At 40.5% G+C, this 27,879-nt stretch overlaps 2 protein-coding genes across 3 annotated transcripts; one reads left to right on the top strand and one right to left on the bottom strand.

Annotated features, from left to right (window-relative positions):
- Nucleotides 1-1,050: 1,050 nt before the first annotated feature.
- On the bottom strand, nucleotides 1,051-9,972 carry LOC145445833 (uncharacterized). Of its 2 annotated transcripts, XM_080323978.1 has the most exons (6): nucleotides 9,934-9,972; nucleotides 9,617-9,854; nucleotides 9,306-9,478; nucleotides 5,586-7,953; nucleotides 4,581-4,753; nucleotides 1,106-1,611 (listed from the first exon to the last, which is right to left on the bottom strand). In XM_080323978.1, exons 2-4 carry the CDS (start codon nucleotides 9,773-9,775, stop codon nucleotides 7,497-7,499), a joined length of 789 nt encoding a protein of 262 aa, XP_080180104.1. In that variant the 5' UTR covers nucleotides 9,776-9,854; nucleotides 9,934-9,972; the 3' UTR covers nucleotides 1,106-1,611; nucleotides 4,581-4,753; nucleotides 5,586-7,496. The 2 variants fall into 2 exon arrangements, with proteins under 2 accessions (XP_080180103.1, XP_080180104.1); XM_080323977.1 differs by lacking the exons at nucleotides 9,306-9,478; nucleotides 9,617-9,854; nucleotides 9,934-9,972 and having other exon boundaries at nucleotides 1,051-1,611; nucleotides 5,586-7,496.
- A 2,982-nt stretch (nucleotides 9,973-12,954) lies between these two features.
- On the top strand, nucleotides 12,955-27,543 carry LOC145446687 (sodium-coupled monocarboxylate transporter 1-like). The gene is made up of 13 exons (XM_080325039.1): nucleotides 12,955-13,416; nucleotides 15,781-15,891; nucleotides 16,142-16,232; nucleotides 16,295-16,412; nucleotides 16,471-16,538; nucleotides 17,487-17,641; nucleotides 17,749-17,889; nucleotides 18,698-18,827; nucleotides 25,873-25,961; nucleotides 26,081-26,184; nucleotides 26,355-26,515; nucleotides 26,667-27,009; nucleotides 27,072-27,543. The coding sequence occupies exons 1-13, from the start codon at nucleotides 13,268-13,270 to the stop codon at nucleotides 27,245-27,247; spliced, it is 1,836 nt and encodes a 611-aa protein (XP_080181165.1). The 5' UTR covers nucleotides 12,955-13,267; the 3' UTR covers nucleotides 27,248-27,543.
- Nucleotides 27,544-27,879: the final 336 nt, after the last annotated feature.

Here is a 27,879-nt window from a genome sequence, read left to right as displayed (position 1 = left end):
ATTATGGCATAATTTTAAAAAGCCTTTGTTTAAAACACTGTTTATAACAAGTGTTTTAAAACATCGTTTGTTTTAAATGCAACCTTAGTCAATATATACACTGACAATCTGACATCTCTGGAATTAATGCTTGGATAAGATATACCCATGTGATCGGCAATGATTGTACAATGTACACCACAGGCTGTTCAAAAAAGTTTTTTCCAAATTTTCACCAGGTTGCCTGATAAAACGAAGCACACCAAATTTGAGTCAATTCCAACCAGTAGATACCGAGTTCTTCCAAATTAAAATTTCAGCCATTTTTCAAGTATTAGTATTTACGGTGGCAAATTTCGTCAGTCCGACATGACCAGAAATCGTGTTCAAGGCATGCCTAAAGGTGCAGGAATGCCTTTTCCACGCATTTACATCTTGACAGGGGCCTATGGTAGAGTTTATGGATGAAGATATCGCCAGTTAACGAAAAGAAGATATGACACGGATTAGCCAGAAATTAGTCGACTTCATTGAAATAGCCATGTTCAAAGGATGGTAATATAATTTGCAAATGAGGTACCTTTTACACTAAATGGATAACGGCGCAACCATCGGCGTATGGTGACCAGCACGGGTATTCAGGGGATGGTGTGAACCGCCGAAAGGTTCAGGTTCGTGTGAACGCGTATCTTTTTGAAAGGTTCTCTGTGAACGCGAACGTTGTGTTACCATATTTTGGAAGCGAGAAAGGAATTTCCTGTCAAGCGTCATTTATGCCCATTTTCACTCGAATCTATCCATTATCTTGGCTGTAAAAGCTGTAAAGGAAGTCGAATGGCAAAAATTGAGGACATTTAGGCGTCCTCGGAGGACATTTTTAAAAACCTGAAAAAGGAGGACGTATGGTAACCCTACGCGAACGTGACGTCATATTGCTAATTCCAACCCTACAGTTCAGTGAAATGATGTATTAATGTACACGATGTCTAGCGACGACTCAGGTCACATTCATGCCACAATGCTGACTTCGCTAAATGTATCAACTGGTTGCCATCTCCGAAGTCGTTACAGTTAGTGAAGAATAGTGATGTTTGACACATGCGAATAGCTCATTTTGAAACAACAATTCAGTAGCAATAGGTTTATTTCGCTTTCAGGGATACGCACCATCCTGATCAAACTACCTACATACGACTTAAAGTCAAATTGTTTTCAAATATAGTCTTCAATCTCTCAAGAATATCGGTGGAAGCTTTTCCGTCTATTGGCGTCCCCATTATTATGACACAATCATCCAGAATCTGACCAGCATTAGCGACCTGAGAGCGTAAACAGACAGCGTCTTTAGACTTGTGTAAATGCGCCACTTCCAGCCTGTTCCCTCGAGTTATTTTGGCAGCTTTCGGCTCATCAATGACCCCGTATAAGACGCAAATCTGATTTATCAAGCCTCTGCGAACTCCGTCCATGTAAACGACTTGCATGCACCGGTCCATATACCTCGTGCCGATGCGATTTCCCGCAAATTCAGGCGCGACGGCGTCCAAAACACCGAATATGTAAGAGAATTGCATCGATTGCGCTGCATCTCGTATTTTGTCGTGGATATATCTTTCAATCCATGCATCACCACTGTGAGAGTTTCGAGGTTGAAATGAGGAACATGCAAATTCGATAAACATATTTGTAATTAATGGTGCGGAACCCGAAAAGGATCGGGCTCGTTCCAACAGGAACTTTCAAAAAAGGTCCTTTTGACAGGGTTGTAATGACCCGAGTCATGACTCGACTTGAATCGCAATTTTGCGTTGACTCGACTTGACTCGAGTGGTATTCTTAAAACGTAAAATGCGCATGACTCGACCAAGCCCCATTTCTCCACACATTCTATTTGACAAAGTCTCATATATCAAAACCGGTAATTGAAAAATTGGGTTAGAAATCGTCTATTATCTGTTTGAATAAAGATGTTTAAAGTGAGAAAAATAAGTATATTATGAGTCTAAGATTTACACTCGATACTGAACAGTAAAAACTATGAATTGGACTCGGACTCGACCCGTTGTTCCCCGACTCGGACTTGACTCGAGTCAAAACTGTAGAAGTCCAATTGATCCGTGACCCGTAACCTCGTGACTTGGTTGCAACCCTGCTTTTTGATCACGAAAGTAACACGTCACATGATGTCGCAGTATATAGTCATTAATCTTAATGAGTGCGATGTCTTACAAAAGCCGGGCTTTCAGTCGGCAGATACGGAATCATAATGAAGAAAATCTGCCTGGTGTAAATGACCAATTGACCATTGTAGTCGAGAGAACACCACGAATACCACAAATAAGCCGCGTTCGCACCATCCCACTGTTGTTACTTCAAGAGCGACGAATTACCGGTAATCGCGGCCAGACTTGGAAAACTAGATAATTCTAGCAGTCTCATTTCCCTAATTTAGAGCAAAATGTCAGTAATCTAATTGTAATCTAATTTGTTAAATGTTTTTACACTCTAATTTCAACTCTAATCGAATTTATTGTTTTCCGGAAAATCCCTCTTTGTCCGTCACATTTTGCAGGGAGTTAAGAGGAATATCCCTCTCGCGCAGGCAAATCCAGTGTCAAGATGCCATCGCATTACTTACACCGTACACTGTACAGTCATATAACGAATAATAGCCATGCCAGTATAGTAGCTTGCAGTCTGCGAACAACTTTCTACTCTCGATCACGAACAGAACAGACGCAAAAAAAGATAGTTAACACAGGCTTGTTCACTTTCAAGGCTTACATATACATCAAGAAAAAAGAGGATGATTGCTTCAGATCTAACCAAAGATAACATATTAGACGATGAAGTGGAAAGATATTTGACCGCATGGATTGTGATGCTTTGAGTTACTGGAAAAGAGAAAATTGTTTCCCTCATCTCAAGGCTTTCAGCCATGCAGGAGATCTGCATAATGCAGAGGTCGCCTACTCAAACGCGTCACGGGTCACTTTTCAAATTTCGTAGAGACCGCAGGCTGCAAGAATGCAATATCGAGACAAGACAGGCCACACAGTTGAGCAACCACGTTTTCAAACTTTGCGTTAGTACAACGCACCGCGCTAACTAACGTGGGCGATGGGCATGGTTACCAGAAAATAAGTAATATTTTATTGTAAAGAATTACAAATATAACAAGAAACATCATGATCATAAACGGGCCGCGTGTTGGTGACCCTTGGTATAGTGCAGTGGTTCCCAACCTTTTTGTCTTCATTCCCCACTTCAGATTTATTCCGAGCCTTCATTCCCCACCCGGACCGTAACAGCAATTTGTTAGGCCCGTCAAAAAAACGTTGGTCTTGGGCCCCAGAACCCTCTCAGCCCCGCTGAGTCTGTACGCTTTTTCCCTGCAACTTATCAACTACATTGGGTCTACTGTTTAGCGCGTCGCCTTATTTCGACCAAACGTGCGAAGCGCGAAAAAATTTCATAATTCGTGTTTGAATCGGCCAATATGATCGGGAATTGCATATATTTTGGTATCAATTTTTTATCCCCTCTCTGCTCACGTAATCAGATTTACCGGTAGAGCTGAGTGAGGTGTGCTGGAAAAGGTAGGAGCACTCAATAAGAATTGAACATCTTCGAGCGGACCCGTTTGCATATTGACTTCGCTACAGTATGCTATTTCGTGACCTCTTATATATGCTACGTCAAAAGATATGGAAATCGCCAAAACTAAAAGGCACACACGATTTCAAATTGGTATTGCCTTACTGGCAAATAATTTTTGAAAAAGTGGCATAAATTTAAAAAATATCTTAATTTATGTTAATTCAAGAAATAATTTTGGGCCAATTCGAGCTCGCCCCCCCCCAATTGGGGGGTTTGGGGTGCAGCAGTTACGGTCCTGTTCCCCACTACCCAGCGCTCTTGTCGTCACAGAGCAGCTATTTGCTGGTTTGAATAGACAAGACACACGACCACACAAGTACGCAAAATCGCCTGTAACTGCAATATAAAACGTATTGTGAACCGATACCAGTAACGCTCATATTTTCGCGAAAGTGTTATTTCACGACAAACTAGTCGTGCTGGATGCGTTTGTGACGCCATGATTGGCCATCCGGAGTTGAAAATGAGGTTTTGTGAACAACACGCAATATAATTTTCGATGCATACATTCCAGAGCAGTTAACTATAACGGTAATTGCGTATGTCTCCGTGAATATGTGGACTGTCCTGTATATAATTTTGAACAAATGCGTCTATTCCCCACCAGAAACCATTGAATTCCCCACCAGTGGGGAATTCCCCACCGTTTGGGAACCACTGGTATAGTGCAAAACGAGCCAAGTTTGGTGCGCAGACGTTAACCATTCTCACGCTTATCGGAATGCATTGTGACTTGATATGAACCAAACTTGATTTTTGCTGTAATTCTTCCTCACAATTTCATTCAATTTCCAAGTTTTTACGAATTCAGTGAATCTAATTCAAATCTAATGTGGAAAGAATAGTGTAGCTCTAATTCTAATTCTAATCTAATTTGGAAAAAGTGAAAATTTTCTAATTGTCCGCGGCATCTTTTCTTCAAGGCCAGTAATTACCCTTACTCGAAATTGATATCCGTCAGTTCTTTTGAGATTCGTTCCATCTCCGTTTTATCGCCTATGGGTGGACGTTGTCGGTTATAGATAAAGAGGCTGACGTATGCGATCGCTACAGTACCGTTTGGCATCCTCGTCTTCACACAAGCCAAACCACCTCTTCCTCCCGATAGTTCAGTCTATCGAAGCATTTTAGAGACAACGTTATATTTCAGACCTCAGTAAATGTTTAAATAGTGTAACTGTGTGGCATAAGGTTGCTATCAATATCAGGGTTGTAATGACTCGACTCGAGTCCGACTCGAGTCACGATTTTCTGATGACTCGAGTCAATCTGTGTATTGACTCGACTTGGACTCGAGTCATCGCGCATGACTCGAACCAAGTTATATGACTCGAGACTTGGACGGCCAATACCGACATTTCATGCTATTTCGAAATGCAGTAAAGTAACCACGCTATTGGGATTTCGTCGATTGGTACTGGTAATTGTAAATGCGGCCAGAAACTGCTAAAAGTGAGGAAAATTAGTATATTATAAATGCGAACCATTCGATATCACCAAACAGAGTTATAAAAAGTAGGTTTAACAAGACTTTAACTGGAAACTGAGCAGTCAACACAATGACTTGGACTCGGGTCATAATACCATGACTCGGACTTGACCCTCTGCTCGCTGACTTGGACTCGGCGGTCAATCGAAAATGACTCGAGTCAAAACTATAAAAGTGAGATTGACTTGTGACTCGGAGCCTTGTGACTTGGTTACAACCCTGATCAATGGGGCAATGGTCAATTTGATACGAAAAGTGTTTCCAAATGGCAATCAGCTGATCGAAGATACTGCGCCAGTCGCAGTATTCAAGTCGGGCGACGTGGGTGTGCTGCGCAACAAAAATTATCTCGGCGGCCGGCCGAGTCGCACGTGCATGAAATCGCAGAATTGTGAAATTGTGCATAGGTCAGCTACAAACGAGGTACAACTAGTAATAAATAATTTTCTGACTGTACCTCATATATATATTGAAAGTAAGCCTTCGTAAACCGAAACGACTCTTCTTGATCGGCAAGGGAAAACCACTGCTGCGATGAGAAAGCCTTCGCGCATATTGTGATGGCTTCGTTCCAGTCTGCTTCGCAATCAGTGCTCAACTCGACCCACATTATCGTATCATGAAGCAGAGGCATTCGATAGCATACTAGCTATGAAAACAAGTTGGTTGCCTGTCTATTTTCTGCAGAGCAAATGCAACTCGCAAATTGATAAAACCAAGGTTGGACTTAGCTATATGTGATAGTCCAGTGCTACAATAGTCAATGCGAGCTGACATTGCTCAAAGCTCTGAAAGGAATGTGCGAACTGACGTGCATGCAACGCTGAGTCTAGTGTCAATAAACGCCAACGTCGCTGGTATAGCCCTGAAGGGATTGTAACGCTAATCGCAGTTGGACGCTGAGCTGTCTTGGTCGCGTCGGGCATGGCCGTCCTAATTTCTCGTGTTGAAGGTTTATCTAGGCCCCTCCTCGCCACGTGATCTACGTAAGCGGTATCTTATAAAAAGCATAGAAGTGGGCCGTGCTAGAAATCGGTAAATACGGAATAAAAAATAAAAGAGTATCGGCCTGCTGACAAAAGACCAATGTAGTCGAAACACCGTGAACATTAAAAACAAACGAACAGACAAACACTCGTTACTCTCTATGTAGGACTAGGGACATACCGAACTCCCTCTGCAGAACCTGATTGCAGCGCTGGAAGAGTATTGTTTCGCCGAATCTACTATAAATCGAGGTTAATTCAATTGTAAGGATTTTAGTTCATTACTGATAGGATGCAGTACAAGCATTACCGTACATCAAATCTTCCTGCTGCACGTTAGTAAGATCCACTAAGGCCGTGCTTTGACATAATCAATTATACATATCTGGTACAACTATGACGTAGATCACCCAATCAAACGCATCGTCGGGCAAACCAACCTTTGTTTTGCCCTCCATATCTACCTTTTAAGTACACCATCAAATAGGCTACTTATCTCACAGCGGTTGACGGATCTTCAGTAGATTTGTAGATTATTGGTACACTCCAAGTTACCGAACACACGCTCACACATTCATACCAATTTCCATGCCGAATAACCAAGAACTCATAATTACGGTCAAATCAGGCTTACTCGACAGTCTGTGCTGAGAGATATAGCCTATATTTGACTGAAATAACGCGGTCAGCATATCCTACTACCATGATTCCCGAGCACGAGCATGGAATTGCAGAGCGCTTATATACAGAGTGGTGTTCCGTGAACATTTCTGCTGTTGCACAAAAACGCACAGCTTGTAGTGCAGTGTGTGCACACCGCACATGCCACAAGTGACAAACTCCAATGAATAAACCATATTATTACGATGTGTTTGCATTGAAAAGTCGTATCGATACATCGAACAGGTACGACAAAAGACTTGTATCAAAACTTACGAAAGCACAATGATTATCCTAACAGTGAAAATACAGACGTCGAAATTAATTCACAGCAGTAGTCCAAACATACCTGGCACCTGCACGCATTTATTTTCTTATTTGGGTCGGGTGGCTGTTTTTACGGGGTCTTTACAATAAAAACATAAAAAACAGAGAAAGACCCAGTTACGGACTAATACATCGAAGTGACTGGGTTCGGAGGGGGTAGAAAATAAAGACATCTAGAAGATCAAGACCGAACAATGTTAGTTATCGGACATTAGGTCAAGGTGGCTATTCGTTTGAAAGACCGTAATGATCGTTTCGACATTCTTCTATCCGTACATTTCATCGCACTGTGTCTTGCTCTATCATAATGACTCAATTATAATGATTTTCGAGTGAGAAAGAATGAATTGTATCGCATACAATATTCGACAAGCGCTTCTCTTCAGAGGTTGGGATCAAATTTCTGGGTATTTTGTCAAATTATTTTCAAATATAAGGGGAAATCTTTGCAAAATCCCCGTCGCATGTTTGTTGCTTACTTCGACTCCCATGATTATGGCACAGCCGTCAAAAAGCACACCGGCAGGGGCTTTCTTGGATCGTAAACAGACGGAGTCTGGTGACTGATGTAAATGAGCGACTTCGCGTCTCTCACCGCGCGATATGCCGGCCGATTTCGGATCGTCAATGATACCGTATAGAAAACAAGGCTGGCTTCTCGGCAGCAAGCCTCTGCGAACGCCATCCGCGTAAGCGATGTCCACGCATCTGTCCATGTAAGTTGTGCCTATGCGATTGCCTGCGAACTCCGGAGCCACCGCGTCGAATACCGCGTATATGTAGCAGTACTGCATTGACTTCGCCCACGCCTGTACTTTATCGTGAATATTTTCTTCGTCCCACGCATCACCCCTGACAATTGCCGTGGTAGTCTCAGTAAGTGATGTGATGTGGAATTTGGATTGATCATTAAGTTCACGACTTTCATTTCCACTAACGTGCATAGTTCATGTATCGTGTGTTGCGATACGGCCGATCGGGTTTACATCGTTCCATAGTGGTAGATAGTAGGGATGGTGTGAACGTGAGGTTCGCGTTCGCGTTCTGTGTGTGAACCTCGGAAATTTGGAGGTTCGCGTTCACAACAGAACCTTGGTAGGTTCTGCACTGTGAACCTTTTCAATAAATTGTAATTTGCACTTCATTATAAAATCTTTGGTTCAAATTTATTGCATTTCAACTGCGGGTCACTCTATGCATGGCGCTGGCAGCATAAAAAAATTAACGCTAAACGAGCATGCACCATGACAACCTTAAAAGTTTTACTTGCTTTTTTGTTGCAAAAAATTTCTCGAAATATCCAGCTTTCCGTTTGTGAATATTTAGTGACTCTCTGATGTGCGCTTGACCCGCAATCACACAACATCACGAGCGATATACGTAGTCAGCGAATGATGCTTATTCAATCAATCAATGACATTGATATCGTTTTCTGATGTAAAAAATCGAGCGAGCGTACGGGGTCAATCTTGACTTCATATCTTTACTGTATCATTAAAACCAAATCCGTGCGATTAAGGTGCTGGCTACTGCTATATAACTTGTGTTTATGGTATCAGTAGCGAGTATAGAAACCCGTTTTACACTCTGCTCAATATAAATGTCGCAATACTCAGACTCCGAACACATTGTCCGGTCTGGCTAAGACCGTAAAGGCGTAAGCTTCTATTCCCTGGTAAGTCCTCGTCGAAATTGTTGGCAAAGCGACGGAATGTATTGATTTTATGAGATTATTATATCCTTTGATAACCGCGGTTGATACATTTAGCGACGTTTAAAACGCCAATATGTACTTCAGCAATGTGACATTATGTGGCCCGAGTCTTCGCTAGGTATCGTGTACATTAATATAGGCTATCACTTCATTGAAAGATAGGGTTGGAATTAGCAATATGACGTCACGAGGTTCACGTTCGTGTTCACACAGAACCTTTCAAAAAGGTTCGCGTTCACACGAACCCGAACCTTTCAGAGGTTCACACCATCCCTAGAGTATAAAAACTATAATTCTCAAGGATAGATTAACTCTTAGTATGGAAGTAGCGTTTCGAAAAAATCATCTCTTATTACTCGAATCAAATCATTAGTAGAACTCGATTAAGATTAGAGTATAGTCGAATCATTGTGCCCAGCCCTAATAAGATATAAATCATGAAGCCAAATAGTTGTCACCAATCATGCTTGATGCTGATATTTCAACTCACTTCAAAATATCCACAGTCGACTGTGGCGCTAACTGCTCCATCGGCGCCTTGTTTCCTGTAGTGACTCCGGCCCTGTTATAGACGAATGCAGCGACGTAGGCAGTACCTATCGTGCCATTTGTACGCCTTGTCTTGACGCTCACCAATGCTCCCTTACCACCTGATAATTCAACCTACAATATACAAGTGTTACGTTTATATTCCTGAGGTCGTAATTCGATTTCATTTCGATTGATCCAGTAAAGTACAGTTTTAAATGACTAACGGAAGGAGTCTGCGACAGTTAGGAATAGGGGATCACTGCAACAAACCTCATAAATGTATTGAAAGTATGCCCGCGTGAACTTTTTCGTTGTAGTCACGTCCAGTCCGGCCCTTGTGAACCAGTGTGTTTTTGCAAATACAATTCCACATATTCTTATTGCCTCCTTCCAATCATCCAAGCTATCAGTGCTCAGCTCTATCCACATGTGCAGGTGTTAGTTGTGCATAGTCCGAAATCCTGTCTGTATATGGTCGTCATATACTGTATGTTGAAATTATGATACTCTAAATCTAATTAATATATATTTTCACTGCCATTTCATATTGTTAAATATTTTCCGGTACACAAGTATACCTTACCTACCTAGGCTGTCCACTGAACATTAATATTCTTCGACATGACCTCACAAAATAGTGTTTTTTTTCTCGCACGAATAATAGATCGCTTGCTCTTGGCGGCAATACAGTATCACGTATCAGGCGGAGATCGCCGCAAGCAAAATACTCGCAGCTATCAGATTCTCTTTATGTCTGTCGCTAAATTGAAATAGGGCGATTCCAGGCCACTTGGCATCTCACGAAACCGGATTCAATTGGCAGCTCCAGTGACCTTAACCAGAAACCACGAAAGAGTCAATGCCCTTCCTTCAGTGGTTTAACCACGACAATAGACTATTTGACATGCATAATATATTTCACTACGGAATATCAAATATTATTAATTGATGCAACGCATTGCCTCGTTATAGACTGTAAATCAAAAACACTGGAGAAATGCAACAGCCGAAGTCATGCCATTATGTCAAGTGTTTCAAAAATGCTAGCGGTACCTTTACAACCAATCGAAATAACCGGAAACATATCCCTTTGGCTTACGATAGCCAGAACGATAAGCGTGCTCAGTGCTCACTACTCAGCAGTGCTGCACCATCGCGACCAGCCAACAGAGGCTATGCTAATTTCTGCCGCACGAGTTCTGCACGGTAAGAAGTCGTGAGATGCACGACATAAAATTTGATGGATTCATAAGTAATACTTATACCGACTCTCCAAAAGGGATTACACTGAATAGTGCATTAGTATTTCGATTCTTGTTTTAGGGAGCACGCTTGAGTTGCGTTATACGGTCGACTCGTCTCCGACGTGGGTTGCTAGTTGCTACCCTAATCCCAAATTACACAGTACACCCAAACTAATTTCTAGACTTACAAACATACATCAAAGCAACTTTACTTGACACAACCATTCAAACAGATGTGTCATAGAATTAACAGAAGGTTCAGATCTGCCAGCGACCGTATCGGATCGGATCGAAGCGCATGAATACTTGCGATATTTTGAAAGGTTCCGACTCTATAGCATTAGAGTAAAAATAATTCGAACATCACATAAGACACTTGTACCGTTTATGCAAGACAGAATATACATATATATTGTCTGTCCCCGCAAAGAAAACGATTCTAGCCAATGATAATAAAAAATTATTTCGTTTGACACAATCATAACCACGACGCATCTTTTTGCGGCGATGCTGCGTACCGATTTATTTCCACGAACGCGTAGCCTTGTGGTGCCGAAGTATAAGTACATGTTACAAAGATCACGATGTATAATTGTATACTTGTATCTTAGGTTTATCGACGTAAGATTGTCTTGATGATGGATGTGTTCCGAATTCAATTACAAAAATACGCAAACACAAGTGCAAACAGTAGTTTTATTTGCGATATACTGGCGCAGTGTCTGTGATCGGGCTAATGGGAGAGTTTTTCACGATATGTCGACAGGAGAAGTCTCGCGAACCATCTGCTGTCCAACTCAACTGCTTCCTGCAAAAGTAAATGTGGGTTATCTGACCCATTACTGAATTGATATTTTCAAAGCTGCTCACGATAGTTTTTAGTTTTACATTCTCTCCGTTCGAGGAGCATGAAATGATCATCTGCAAAATTATGCTTGTCCATATCATATTCGTACATCGGTGCCCTCGGATAACTGTACGCAACTACGCATTGACGTTCAAGATAAATTTCAGTCTCACGCCGAGTGAGTGCGATGTTTTGAAATGATATTTGACACCTGAAGAAGGAGCGGAGCTCCGAAAGCTCGTGTAATAAATAAAATTATTACGTTGCAAGTGGACGCTAAATAGGGTGTGAAAGCAACCAAGATCCTAATATTATCTATATCGTCTGCTATCGGTTCAAAGAATTATTTGACTGATAGTCAGAGCTTGGGATTACTTGACCACGATCTCATATATTTACCTCGACTTCCGTCATTAGCCACCCTCGTTTGTCGTTTTGTCTGTCTATGATATCTTCTATTATACTTTTCATTCGGTGTGGTGCGTATGTCTCGATCCTCTTTACTTCGCCTAGGCCAAGGTGGCTGTCTGATTTATTGATTACTCCAAGTCGTTCCGCATCTTCCTATCTTTTCATTGTTTGCAATCTTGTGGTGAATAGATTGGATGAAAACAGATTATTAATAAACTGAACAGAACTGAACTGATCTTGTATTAGTAAATGTATCATGAATTACAAGCAACAGTGTGAAACACCTATAGTGACAGTAACCCAACTTGCGTGACAAAAATAGCCGAACGGCGAACGCAAATCCGAAGAAAACCTTCCTATATTTCAAGTCCAAGACAGAAATCCATATGCATATATTGCACCTGGAACATATATTTGTTGGTTAGTTCGCAGGTTAATGTTAAACTCTGTGTGTGGTATAAAACTACGTAGAGAAATCTACAGTTGCTAATTGCATTATATAAATCAGAACGGTGGAAATTTAAAATAAATTCCATTTCGTAGGTCTACCGATTTGTAAATCCGTGCTTGAAAATTTCAAATTTTACATATTTCAATATTTTTGGAATACGGAAAATGTAATTAAATTGAAACCATATTGCAGACTTACAAGAAAAAGTAATTATAAATTTATGATGACATTTTGCCTTTGTTGTGTCAATGACAAAAGAGCAATAATAACAGAAATTAATCAAAATCTACTATTACAGCGGATAAGCGAAATCTAGGTTATAGCTGGAGACTATATATAACCAGATATAGCCATTAGCAAGCAAGTGACGCGTAAAATATGAGGTGAAAGTGCATGCTGCAAATCAGCTGATGGTGCAAATTGTTTTGATGAAAAGTCGTTTATCATTATGAAAAGTTTTACATGGAGGATTACCCCTAACGTGGGTGAACTCGAACTCAAAGGTACAGTATACGTACTGAATCACGCCACGGGTTAATCATCACATGAACCATTTAGTGTTTCTTTGAAAGTGTAAACTGAAGTAGGTTCAAGATCGGAACTATTGCAAAAAAATCAACAATTTGATGGAAATAGACACGGCCGACCAATTCCACCATTACGTTGCATGCGCAATCAGAATTGCATTGTACTCATTAAATTTAGTACTTTTCAACTTGAGTTACAGCTATAGGCCATCTGATCTCGTCGATATTAGCGTGAGTAATGTTCTTAATCACTAATTCCTGATGTAAGTAAGCAGGGCAGGTGTGTGGAATACTGCAGAAAACTTTAGGTTAGGCGATAGAAAATTGACTTTGTAGTAACATACTATAAGCAATTTTGTTTGAAACTCACCGTCAAAACTCTGCACTATATAACCTTGATTCAGACAGACTACATCGCATTGCCAGAGCAATCGAATACCCATGGATTCTCACCAATCTGAGACGTTGGGTGTCCTGGACTATTTGGTGGTTGCGGGAATGCTTTTATGCTCCGTTGGGATCGGACTTTTTCAAGCACGCAAAGCGAAGAACAAAGGCCAAGGAACTGAGGGTTATTTACTTGGTAATCGGTGGGTACAGGCGTCAAGTATAGTTCATTCAGCTGGACCATCACGATAAAATTTGATTGAATTGGTCAGCACTAGTCAATTCAAGGTATTTTCAACTGCTGCGATATACACCTCCCCCCCCCCCCCGGAAGTAATTGAGAGCCATATATGTAGGGTTTGGTTATTAATTATTGTGTAGCTGTCTAGCTGAATACCACAATAACACCAATAACACGGTTTTAAATGCTCAGTTCAAAAGAAAAGAAAATATTATTGAGGGAAGATGGCGTTAAGCTTACAAAGGTCTCAACTTTAATATCAATTTTACAAGACAAGAATTCATCTATGATAAGAATATATCCAAGATTTGATGTTTTTGCTTTAGAATTCAACTATATAGGCGTATCATTTAACACGAGACTTATCATTTTCCTTTTCACTCCCCAGCTGCTAACTTTAGCTCATATCACTGTCGTCTTAGGCGTTTGTATGGTGAAGGATATGGTTTCGAGCGCGATTGGTGTCTGTATATTCACACTCGTATACAGGGACGTAACTGACACACCCCAAACCGCCAATTGGGTGGGCCCGAGCTCGAAGGAGGCCTAAAATTATTTCGTAAATTAGCATAAATTATAGAGTTTTTTTTTGAAAATTTATGCAACTTTAAAAAAACACATTTCGCGCCAGGCGCGATTTCATATTGTCGAATATCTGGATTGTTGGGTACGCTCCCCTCAAAGAAAAATACGCATGATTTATACAAATGGGCATTTCGGCGTCGTCCATTGCCACAACGCGACGCACCAGGACATATACAGTTTTAGGCCATGTAACGTGTGACTCCAAGAAGTGTGCCAGAACGATCGTTGGCGAGAAAATCAGGGCCGAAAAGGAATGCACTTTATGCTGTCCAAAAACTTCGATATATATACCTAGGCCTATATGTTTAATTGTACCTAGGCACCTAAATGGCTGGCGTCGAATGTTCCTGTCCTGGCAATCTGAACCCCACAGGACAAATGCTAGGGTTACCATACGTCCTCTTTTTTGACTTTTTTGAAAGTGTCCTCGGAGGACGGCCTTTTGCCTCTTTTTTGAGATTTTGTCCTCTTTTTTTGAAAATTTAGGTCATGTTTAGAGCAAAATGCGAGTGACATGCCGTAAATTAGCACAGCAGTGACGCCCGGCAATGTGGAGGAAGAAAAGGTATTTTGGGTTCTGAGCGGGAAAGTTGACCTTTTTGTTTTCACAAAGAGGGAAAAATTCACCGATTTTTGAGAATTCTTCTCCGGTTTTGCAAGTCTCAAATTTCTGAAAAGGTGTCCTCTTTTTAGGTTTCCAAAATATGGTAAGCCTACAAATGCATACCCGCAAGAAAAATTTAATTGCCAGTGAAGAACTACCAATTTGAAATTATGTGCGTCTTTTAGTTTAGTACGTTTTGGTGATTTTCAATATCTTTTGACATAGCAGAGAGGGGGTCACAAAACATCATCATGTAATGATTAAGTTATTATACCGCCCGAAAATGTTTAATTATTATTTACGGGCCTTATATTTTCCAAGACACGTCATTCAGCTCTACCGGAAAATCTGATTACGTGAGCCGGGAGGATAAAAATTGATAGCAACACATATGCAATTTCCGATTATATTGCCCGATTCAATCATGAAATGTTGAAAATTTTTGCGCTACGCGCGTTTAGGCTGATTAATGCATCTCACTAAACAGCACAAAAAGTGTGTTAAGTCGCGGCAAACTCGACAGCGTTTGGGGGGTGGTCGAAGTGCTGTTACGGTCCTGCCCTTATGCCACAGTCACGACACCAATAGAAGTTGGTTCGAATCCCGGTTCTGACCAACTACTACGTGTCAGGGGTTTCTGTGGGCTCTTAATCGCCGATCTCACTACTACAGTAGTGCATTGAAAAGCCCAGACTGAAAGTGAGCCGTGCTACATGTCGGCAGCTGAGACAACGATGGGGACGCGTGCAAGTGAGAGTAACTGAAGATTGACTGGGAGAAGAGAATGAAAGACGTCCCCAAGATTATCACAATTCGTTTCGTGGCAGCACATAGCTTGACAAAAGCGATGACCGCCACCGTGTTGTACCAATAATAATAATAATTATAACAACACCCGTATACCCGGAGTGGTACATGGTGAAAATGTACACTACTTTCACATATAGTGCGCTTACGCGGATCCAATTACGAGGAGCCCTGATGAACCTCCGACATTTATCCAGAAATTCACGCGCTTACACTGTCGGACTGACACGGAACAGATCACTACGCTTTCTCTTCACGTGTTACTGCTGCTGTTGTTGTGACAATATTTTAGCCACTTGCGCGCTCTCAGCTAAAATCGTTTCATTGCAGTTCCATGAGCTTTTGGCCTGTAGCGATATCTCTCGCTGTCAATTTCAAATCGGCCGTTACCGTGATTGGCATTCCAGGAGATGTTTATCAATTCGGAATTGTTTTTGCCTGGTGAGTTTACCGAATCCAAGAAACGTAAAGGGTTGAATGCGCCCGTGCAATTTACAATTATGATATGCATCCGCTAGGCTGGAGATTAGTATCTCTGGAAATTTTGAAGTTACGTAATCAACGGTTTCATAGATAGGCCTATGCACCAACGCTCAGGTAATGCTTCTGGCCTGATTCGCTCCACCTATCATAATTAACAATTATACCGTTCAGAGAACCGAGCAAAAGAACGGAATTTCTTAACTTTCAGGCACATGCTGGCTATTTTACTGACGGGCCCTATTGTCGGATTCGTACTCATACCAATATTATATAATTTGAAAATATGCAGCGCGTACGAGGTCGGTTTGGTGTTATTCAATTATTTTCCTTCGTTTTCTGAAACATACAAACCTGAGCACAGTATCTGGAAAAGCGCTTTGGAAGACCGATACGGATGATAGCCACGTCTGGCTTCCTGCTCCAAACGCTGCTCTATATGGGCGTGAACATATACACTCCTGCACTAGCCCTGGCTAGAGGTTACGTCGCATTTTCTTCAAATAACTAGGATGCTCGTAAATTTCATATTGTGTTTAGTGACCGGATATCCGCAGATAGCCGCAATGCTCACTACAGGATTTGTCTGCGTGACGTATACTACATTGGTACATAATATAGAGTCTTCGCTTCGGTCTACACCTCTAGTATCTAGTGCAGTGGCGGTCAACCATTGGCCAGCTGGCCGAATGTTGCCCACGAGAACGTTTTGAGTGGCCCGCAAAGTAATTCTGGAAATTAGTTATAATATAAAAAAATACCCAGGTGATTAATTTTGAACTTGATTAAACTGACCGTGAAATTTGAGACGTTGATCACTAGAATATCAGTTCCGAGTCATTAGCATAGCGAGAGGCAAGTCACAATTTTCGTATATCCTTGTATATGACCATGAAGTATAATATTTCGTTACAAATTCATTTGACTTGATATTTTTGTTAGCACTTCGCGCGATATATTGTCACTCGATTTCTTGCTTTTAGTATTGGCGCCCCTCCAAAAATTCAAAATTAAAAATAAGCCCAATTTACAGAATTGAGTCTAACTATATTCGCAATTATGAGAGAACGTGTCGTCCAACATGCGACTTCGCGTCTGCACTCACAGAAAGATCGTCGCCGATGAAACCTTTGCGCACAATGATGACGCAGTTCACCGAAATCTTCGATATTGATATGTGCGAGCGCCGAATAACCCCGTCCTTGCCAAATGAGCCCAGCGGAATACAGAGGCGACCAGCATTATTATTGACCGAATTCATTCATTAAATTTGAAGAAATTTCACGCCTGGCGTTTCTAGGAATTCAATGCAAACTGACTTTTCATGACATATAATTGATATCGACTTTGATGCGTAATATTATAAGTCGGATTTTCATCGATACCTATCGGTTAGCTCCTATCGGACGACTATAAAAGGTCATCAAGATTCAAGTGGCCTGCCCAATGGTTCGTAAATCTCATGTGGCCCGTTCGTCGATAAGGTTGACCACCACTGATCTGTAGTGAGTTTTGAGTATAGTTGGTGCTGTGACGTATTCCCATGCATGTTGCAGGGTGGATTACGAGGAGTTGTATGGAGCGACGTGTTCCAAGCCGCTGTCATGCTCACGGCCATGCTATCATTCATCATACAAGGCACATTATTTGCAGGTGGTCCTAAAGAGGTATGGAATCATGCAGTTAGAGGAGGAAGAAACAATCTTGCCAGGTATTTCATGATGTGATAACGGTCCAGTCATAGTAGCTATGTTTATAGAGATTCACAGTGCAGTGTTTTTCCACATCTAGGAAACCAACCCTTAACTTTATTTACAGCTTTGACTTTGACTTGAGAATTAGAAATACATTTTGGGTACTTGTTTTCGGAACTTTGCCGCAATATATCGGTGTTTTCGGAACGAACCAGACCAATGTACAACGATATTTCTGCGTTAATTCCGTCAAACATGCAAGAAGGTAACGAGCTTTTATTTGTAGGCCAATGCATAGGCCTACAACTAGGGTTGCATATAAAACTACAATCAATTTAAACAAACAAGGCCCGTGTTTAAAACATGTAACATTTTAGCCATGCGGCGTCATAGTGATTGGCATATTTATACGAATCCTTTCATAATTACAATTGAAAATATAGGGTCAATATGGCTCCTTTTACGAAAAAGGTTTCCAGCCTCTATCTTTATCCAGGACTATTCATCATCACAATTCTATATCACACAATTATACAACTTGATAACAATATGAGTTTTTTGAAATAATAACTAAAGAGAGCGTCTTCTAATAATGAGGCATTCAAAGCATAGTGAGTGTCAGAGAACAGAGAGTGTCGTATAAAGTGAGGCATTGTATCTAGGGTTGCATTTAAAACAAAAATATATAGGGTAAATATAGATCCTTTGACGAAATATCTGTACTATAACTGTTGAACCGACTATTTTGAGGGTTCCAACCATCCCATATCGATATACGTCGGTTATATCGGGTGGTAGTTGTCCTTCGGCTCACACAACAAGTTTTTTGAAAAGTATTTACACAAGTATGGCATAATTTTACAACTTAAAAACATTTTTAAAGGCCTTTGTTTAAAACACTGTTTAAAACATGTTTTAAACTAATTGTTTTAAAACACCGTTTGTTTTAAATGCAACGCTAACTGTATCGTATGTTAATAATCAGCGTCCTCTATGCCAGTCTTGAGGAAATCCATCCCACAATACGGTAGCTTACCTTAACAACATTACGACATCATGTTTACGAATTTCAGGGCGGTGTGGATCGGAACTATTGCATATGCGTCTATGTCTTTCCTTGCAATCTCCTGTGGTGTAGTTCTTTATGCACTCTTTCACTCGTGTGATCCAATCGAATCTGGGTGCGTCACAAAACGGGACGAGGTGAGCAGTATAGGGATGGTATGAACCTCTGAAAGGTTCAGGTTCGTGTGAACGCGAACATTTTTAAAAGGTTCCGTGTGAACGCGAACGTGAGCCTCGTGACGTCATGTGATGTCAGATTGCTAATTCCAACCCTACATTTCAGTGAAGTGATATATATTGCTGTAGGCTACAGTCGATACACGATACCTATAGCGACGACTCGGGCCACACAATGCCACAACGTGAAAGTACTAGTACATACTGACTTTTTAAACGTCGCCAAATGTATCTCTCAAACACGCGGCCCGCGAGAACATTTTGTGCGGCCCACGAAGGTATTTTGGAATTTCAAGTATTCGACAATATATTCAAGTGTCATACATCCTTTTTAAAATTAAGAACTTGAAGTTCACTCTTTAACTACTACAAAAACCTGAAATCTCAACAAATATCACCGAAACATCACTTCTAAAATCTACCATGCGGTGGATGATCGCTATTACGTCACATTTCTAGTTCATGATGATATAACATGACCCGTTGATGATTCGTGACTGAAAACTGTGATTTGGTTTGGTTGCGACCTTACGTCAAATTACTCGATTTTGAATAGACTGGGTGATAAACTAAAAATGACTCGAGTTGAATAGCGTCAAACGTTGGAATCAGAGAAGTACTTGCGTCTCGGAATAGTGACTTGGTAATCCTGCGGACGCAACAATTTATGAAATTGTCATGGGGAATAGTAATATATCAAAAGGCCGTAGCTTGCGTTGCGTGGAATATATAGATATCTAGTCAGGTCAGTATGGAAATCATTGGCATTTTGTGGCCACCGTGACGTATATTTGGTTAAATCCTAAGTATAGTTTTTTCTCTTTATCCATTTTATTATCTGTGGCGAGTAGGTAGTGGTACGCTCCACAGCTGTAAAACACCAATGGATTCTTCGGCGATTGGACATTTCTATTACAGGGGTTCTTAACCAGGGGTCCGTAGCCACATTCGTGGAACGAATCAACAGGGAAATAGTCTTCGCGCAACGCCCCATTTTATGTGAATGGACTTTCTGATTTTTATATAGGTAGGCCTACCATAAGAAATTGTTTTGAAAATGGACAGAGGGCACGGGAAATCTTATTGAAAGCACAAGGGGTGTGATCGCTAAAAAGGTTAAGAAACAATGCTATTACTATGGCACAATAAAGATTATATTTAAGTTGCTATTGATCTGTTCCAATATTAACCGAAGATAATCCAACGCTGGTTTAATTTGACCTTGGCAATGGCAGTAACAGTAGCCTACTTACCACGACTAGATCAAAAACCCGGATTAGGCTATACACCGCTAACATGCTCTGATATCAGATCAATCTTTAGAAAATTCTAAAATATATTACGTAAAATTGTGGCACGTCAAAGTTCCACTATAGCTGCAATATTATAACCCGACAGCTTTTACGATGACATCATGCGTTCTCTCGCATGATGTCTATGACTCTGTATTTTCACTCATTATGCCCGGCACAAAAATTATTTTATTCAAATATTTGAAAATGTGATTTTTTATCGTGCCAGGCGTGAATAGTATAATAGTAAATTACATTTTCGCGATCCTTGTGGAATGCCTGTCTGCAAGGTGCCGTCAAATAAGGCATACTTGGATATTTTACATTGAATACCCCTATTATTGATGCTGCGGCCCGCGGCGTCATCAGAAATTAGAAAATTGGCCCGCGAGCACATCTAAGTTTGAGACCTCTGAACTAGAGCAACCAAATAATATCAATGCCATAAAATCAACATCTTCCGTCGCTTTGCCAACAATTTCGACAAGGACTTGCAAGGGAATATAAGCTTACGCCATAACGGTCTAGGCCAGACCGGACAATGTATTCGGCGTCTGTGTTGCTACGTTGATATTGAGCCGAGTGTAAAGCGGGTTTTACCCCATTAACAAGTTATACAGCAGTAGCCAACACCCAAATCGCACGGATTTGGTTTTTATGATATAATGAACATAATATATCAAGATGGACCCCGCACCCATTTGCTAGATTTTTTACGTCAGACAACGATATCAATTTCATTGATTAGTTGAATAAGCATCATTCGCTGACTACCTACATGTAGCGTATTTCGTTCTTGATGTTGTTTATATTTCGGGTCAAGCTCACAGTAGAGAGACACAAAATATTCACAAACAGAAAGTCGGATGTTTCGAGCAAACTTTTGTAAGAAAGCAGGTATAATTTTTGAGATTGTCAAGGTGCATGCTCGTTGAGTGTTGATTTTTTATGCTGCCAGGGTCATGCACAGAGTCGCCCGCAGTTTAAATACAATAAATTTCAACCAACGATGTTATAATGACGTGAGAATTGTAACATATGAAAAAGGTTCACAGTGCAGGTTCGTTTGTGAACGTGAACCTGTAACTTTCCGAGGTTCACACACAGAACGCCTACGTGAACCTCACGTTCACACCATCCCTAGTTAGCAGGGCATTTTGAAGTTTGGCCGTGACGGGATATATATTATAATATAACAAAACGAACATGCAAACACAAGGGATAAGTAATTTCGTTAATAAAATCAAAATGATTTATTAACGGGGCTCACACTACAATAACACGCTGTCAAGCCAGAGTTGTAACCAAGTCACAAGGTCCCGATTCACAAGTCAATTTGAATTTTATAGTTTTGATTCGAGTCAAGACGAGTCATTTTCAATAAACATCGAGTCAAGTCCACGTCCAGGTCAGGGAGAAACGCGTCGCGTCCAAGTCATATAGTATATGCTGTTCAATATCGAGTTTAAGCTAGGTTCAATTTACTTCTGCGAAACTCTTGGGTAATATCGAAGGTCTCGGATTCAAAATATACTGATTTTTTTCACTCTAAACATGTTTATTCAAACAGATAAAAGACAGTTTCTGCGCCTATCCTTAAATTATCGGCCCTGATATGCGAGACTCGAATTAGTCATGTAGAATGTGTAGAGTCAATACACAAGTTGACTCGGGTTGAGTCAAGAGTAGAGTCAAGTCAAGTCAGCGAAAAATTGCGAATCAAGTCATCACAATCCTGTTCAAAGCACGGATAATCCGACACTAAGCACTCTGAACTTCTCTCGCGGCTCCAACCCGCCCCCGCTGTTCATAGTCAGATGTGGTCAATAAAGAAGTACTTCTGCCTTTTCGGAGTGCTCAATACTATGCTTGCAGTATTTTTGGCAGGTCTGATATATCGCTACTTTTATTCCAGTGTAGAGGTGGACAAAGTAGTCATCTTCGCTACTCCATTAGAAGTAGAAGTAAAGCGTCAATTTCTACTCAAGTAGAAGTATACGTAGGGATTTACAAGTATGTAAATAAGTAAGTATTCTACTGAAAACTGTCATATACACAGAAGTATAGTCCTATTAAAATGTCAATTCCTGCGATTCTTTGTTGTGCAACATCTTTAATATTCACGAGCGCAGCCCACCAATGGTTCTATAAGCGAAATTCCCAAGCGTTCAAAGTCCTAGTCTCATGCGGACATATGGGGTAATCGCAGAGGTGGTCAGTAACGAAGTACTTCTACTTTTTCGAAGTACTCAAGTAGTTTTCCTCTACTTCTGGTACTTACTCAAGTAGATCTGATTTTCGCTACTTCTACTTCTACTTCGTAATATTTTGTGATCTACTTACTTACTTTTCGATATATTCAGTTTGTCAAGTAGAAGTAGTTTAATCTTCCAATCAGGAAGACAGCCTGAGGAATTTCGGGGCTGTTTTCATGGAGTATCAACATTTAATTTTCATAAAAGTTGAGTAAAGCCCAGAATTTTCGTCACGCTTTGCGTGCAGTGGATACGGAGTTACCAGTATGATTCCACGAAAGTTTCGATGCATATAATTTAGGTAGCGGGTTGGCGTGGTTCCGCTCGCACTGGGATATCTAAAACTAGATATCTGGATATTCCTGCGTTCACGCCACATTGTCGCCCTTCGCCCATATGAAATAATTCATCACAGTATATATGACTCCTCATAACGTTTGAAACTGATGTTTCGCAATCTACCATTTACTTTTCATATCGTAATCTAGTATGTCCAATTGTCCATATGTCGATATGGCGCGTCCTAACCTGAGAAAATGGACTCTGACTTTTTTCAGCTTTACACCGGTTTTAGCATAGCCTAGCACCTCAGAAACTTTCTGGACTAAAGGCATGAAAAACGTGTCCCGCTTTTAGAAGTAGTATTTATATTTTATTTTCAATTCCCACTTTCATATACTTTTAGTTATAATTAATATCAGCTCTTTTGTCTGTATAACATGCATGTTGAAAGTATAAAAGCAAGTGTATAGTAATGCCTTCAATTTCCGGGAATAAAGCTACACAATATGGCCTTTTTACGGTCCACCATATTTTTTATTAACATTTAGTAATCGCGCAAAGTGTTTCCACCGTCTCCTGTACAACTTCTTCGTATTGCTTTTCGACTAAACTACGGACCTTATAATATGAGGGATGGCGCCATACCATGCTATTTTCTAAAACGTGGTGTTCGAGAAAACAGACGATAAGTATCGCATTTCCATATCAATCCTATGATTTTCCCATGATTTTGACGAATGCTTATGCTATCGAAAATTGGATACCTGCTGGTATGCATCAATATGAATCAAACTTATCACCTTTCGCATAGCTTAATTTGCACCTTTTTACAATCCATGTAAACGAATTAGGATCGTTTTCACAACTACTTACTTACTTGAGTACGTTTAAAGTCAGTCAATTCTACTTCTACTTCAAGTAGTTTTAGGGTGCTTATGGAAGAAGTACTTCTACCCGTACTTGAGTAGATTTTTTCGTCGCTACTTCTACTTCTACTTGAGTAGCGTTCTTGACTACTTTGACCACCTCTGGGTAATCGTGATGAGTAGTCGTAATCGATTGCGACGATTACAGCATTTTCAAGTAATCGTAATCATAATCGAGTACATTAAAAAAATCCCAACCATTCGTAATCCTAATCGATTATTTCACAAATCTAATCGATTTCTCTGTGAAAGAACGATTACTTTTTGATTGTAAAAGGACTTTGACTACTGACCATTCGTGAACAAGGAAGAGTGCGATATTATATCAGGTTATTGATCGCAGAAACGTAGGATTTTCAAACTCCACTGCTCATTAATAGGTCGCTCGTCATTGCTTAACTAATTATCCATACGTAATAAATAGATATTTGATGTACTTTTAGTATAGTGGGATTGTAAAAACCAAGTATGTCGTTTCTCGTAACGTAACAGATGACTGTCTCAGAAATCTAGCTCATGAATGATTGTGAGCGCAAATTCAATTTAATTCAAAGGAAAATAACGTGTATTGGCCTCTCAAATAGTGAGAAGACATATTTGTGTTTGACATATTTGTTAAATTGTTGTTGTTGTTGTTTATTAAACAGAAAAATTGGCGCTTATCGCCTGACGGCCTTTTGCACCACGGTCATTGAGCATAGTACACAAATGAAGGAGGTAACACGAAATAATGATCAATAGCACAAAGATCAATAGCACAATGAAATAGAATCAATCAAGTGAGATAAGGCGATTACACAAATTGATACACGTACGAACATACAGAAATAAATTACAGACTATACGGTTATAAATAGCGGTTGCACGATAACACAAACTCAACGACATACGGGACTATACGAGAATCAGTGAGCAAATCATCAATACAGAAATCCACTTTTAATTGAACACATTTATCAATAAGAAATGAACGATGAAAGTCATATTTAGGGCAACTAATTAAGAAATGATCCACAGTTTCGGGGTAGCGGCAGTAATAACACGCAGGAGAGTCTACCATTCCAAGTTTAAACAAATCGCCATTTAATCGACAATGACCTGATTGCAATCGAAGGATTATACTATCATAAAGGCGATTACCATAACCCAGTGTTGGGATCAAGTCACTACCTTCGAGTCACGAGTCATTTCGAGTCATTGCGCATTTTGACTCGAGTCAAGTCAAGTCAATCGATTTTCGAAGGTGACTCGAGTCAAGTCAAGTCACTCGATTTTTGGAGGTGACTGGAGTCAAGTCGAGTCAAGTCAAGTCAAGTCACGAGTCAAGTCACAATTCAAGTCAAGTTGCCTTTTCCAAGTATATAAGCATGATTACGTCATTGCATTTTGCTAGCTGTCTGAAATACAGGTTGAGTGGACATTAATTTTCTACCGATGATGAACTAATATAGAGTTAAAGGCGCTGTATCGCTCACATATAGGCTACGTAGAACTACTAAACTACGTAAGTAATTGCATACCCTCAGTTTATAGTCACCTTCCAAAATAGAGAATAGAGAAACGAATTGATAGCATGCAATAAATTACCTATTTACAAATTGATATGATACAATTCGAGCCTGCGCCAATTGGTGGGGACTATATGTAAACTATATTCGAATTCAATTTCAATAAAACAAGAGGTTGGTTAAGGTAAGAACAGAGAAGTGAAATATACATTTTTCTATCAAATTACTTTACTATGCTAGTTTACAACAAAGCAAGCTGTAAGCTTCGACTTCGTTTGCGGTCAATATATTTGTGAGAGTGAGAAAACAATGGAGGCTCAGTAAAACGCACGATCATTGAATGATTGGTCGCTCTCGCGGGTTACAGCAGCGTTTCGTGAACAATTCGACATACGTGAGATACAGTGATTTTTATCGACACCGATTACTTGATGACTTGAAATTGACTCGTGAATTTTGCTCCGAGTCACGAGTCAATCCACATTTTTGATACGCCGAGTCAAGTCAAGTCAAGTCATTTTGGCAAAGTGACTCGAGTCAAGTCGAGTCATACGAAAAAAGTGACTCGAGTCTGACTCGAGTCAAGTCATGACTCGAGTCATCCCAACACTGCCATAACCTAAATTGAGATGGCGCTTACGATTACTTGAAAATGCTGTAATCATCGTAATCGATTACGATTACTAATAACGATTACCTAATGTCCGACGGGGAGTGTTGTCAATCAAGTATATATTCTGCAGCTGATGCCATACGCTGTTATGCAAATATTCCAAGCAGTGCCGGGAATGAGAGGATTGTTTCTCGCGGGCGTATATTCTGCGAGTCTGAGGTGAGATCCCAACGGGCATTAATGCTCATTTTTGGCATATGCGTCATGGGAAGAGCGATAGTCTCATTGCTACGATTGACAACTGCCTATAACCTCGCATTGTCATTTCAAACTTTCAGCACAGTGTCTTCCGGATTGAACGCAATGGTCTCAGTAATTGTAGCAGACTTTTTGCAGCCTTACACAAGTTGGAGCGACTCTCGCTACGCTACAATTAGTAGAGGTATTGATATAGCCTGCGATGAAGTATGATATACGACATACGTAGCATGACGAATTAGCCTGCAAAATCAAATTGCGCAATGTGCACACATGCGAATAAATATCGAATTGGAATTCAAAATACTGATTTAGGCAATTGTTTGCTGATGACAGTACATTTTCGGAATACAGTGCTAACACCTTGCCTCGGACTGATCATAATCGGGACCGGATTTTTGATATCCAGCATGGGGAGTATCTTGTCCGTCGCAATGGGCATTAATGGCTCATTTTCCGGGACTTACCTTGCACTCTTTCTCATGGGAGTATGGATGCCGTTTGTCAATTCTTGGGTAAGTGGACATACCGTAGTAGCCGAATTAGAAGCGTAAGAAGCATTTTGTCTTCGCGTCGTAATGACGACGATTGAACGGTGACATATGATTACTAACATTTAACAGTACTCTTAATCGACACACACACAATATCGCGTCTATCTGGCAGGGTGCTGGCGCAGGATTCCTAACCGGATTATTGGGGGCGTTTTTAACGTTTATCGGTGGCAAAAGTTTTGAGAAGCCGTCTTACTTGAGCCAAAAGCTGCCCATCTCTACTGCTTTCTGTACAAGTGAATGTGGATTGACTGGTTCTATCAATTCTACACTGGCGCCTCAATACTCACCTCTCGATGTTGTCAACGCTACTCACGGCAGTTATCCCATCTCTACCCTAGAGCAGCATGAAATGACTTTCCTCCAGAATTATTTGTCCATATCTTATTTGGCACTAGGAGCCATTGGATTCGTTTACACATTGCTCGTTGGAATAACAGTCAGTCTCATTTCGGGTGGGTGCGATTTTTGGTTGTAAGCCTTGCCTTACAGTTTGGTTATCGCGATTTGTATGCAGGAGGATGGAAAAACAGACACCTTGTGGATAAACGCGCAATCGATACTATTAGGGTAACGAAAATACCTGAATGCTTCTCGTCTTTTCGGAGATTTCTTGGATGCAACAACGATACTGACGAAAAATGCGATGATGACTGTAAACCTGAAGAAAATGTGCCCCTATCCAAATTCTAAGAAACCCGGAAAAGCTGCATAACTTTCTGACACACGAGCTTTATAACTAATCACATATCTGTGAATAATTTTGTGATAACTTGAAAGGAATTTTATCAGTTGGTTAAATGGTAATTGTCAACTTGGGGCCTCAAATTTTTCTCGCATGCAGCTTTGTGTTAGTTGACAGGGTAAAGTTAGATATTATGATGAGTATTTCGCCTCAATAGCTGTCTTATTATTTGATATTCGTTATGTTTGCCATATATATCAGTTATTATCACCAGAAAACAAGATTTATCTTCAAGGTCACCAAATCATTGTGTCTCAAATTCCGGATACTCTTTGGCGCCTCATAGCGGATTCTAAATGAGGCACGGTACATTGTCGGTCAATATGACGTCACACTAGTGAGGGGGTCACGATCGTGTTCATGAGCCGGAGTATGTAGTTGTGTGTCGTAACCAGGACTGAAACAACAGTTCTTCAGCCCCCTCCCGCCCAAATATACAGTTATACACTGATCTGAGGCCCACCATAGGGTCAAGGGTCATCGATGTAACTTCTTAGGCGCATAATATAGGCATCTGGTTTCTATATGCATCTGGACGTTAAATTATGTAAATTAATTCATTCAATAACATAGGTTCTTC

Source organism: Botryllus schlosseri, chromosome 9, assembly GCF_051294905.1.
Source record: "Botryllus schlosseri isolate E-star chromosome 9, Bs_hap1, whole genome shotgun sequence".
Taxonomy (NCBI): domain Eukaryota; kingdom Metazoa; phylum Chordata; class Ascidiacea; order Stolidobranchia; family Styelidae; genus Botryllus; species Botryllus schlosseri.
Note: the sequence above shows the minus strand (reverse complement) of the source record. Positions and strands in the feature narration are given on the sequence as shown.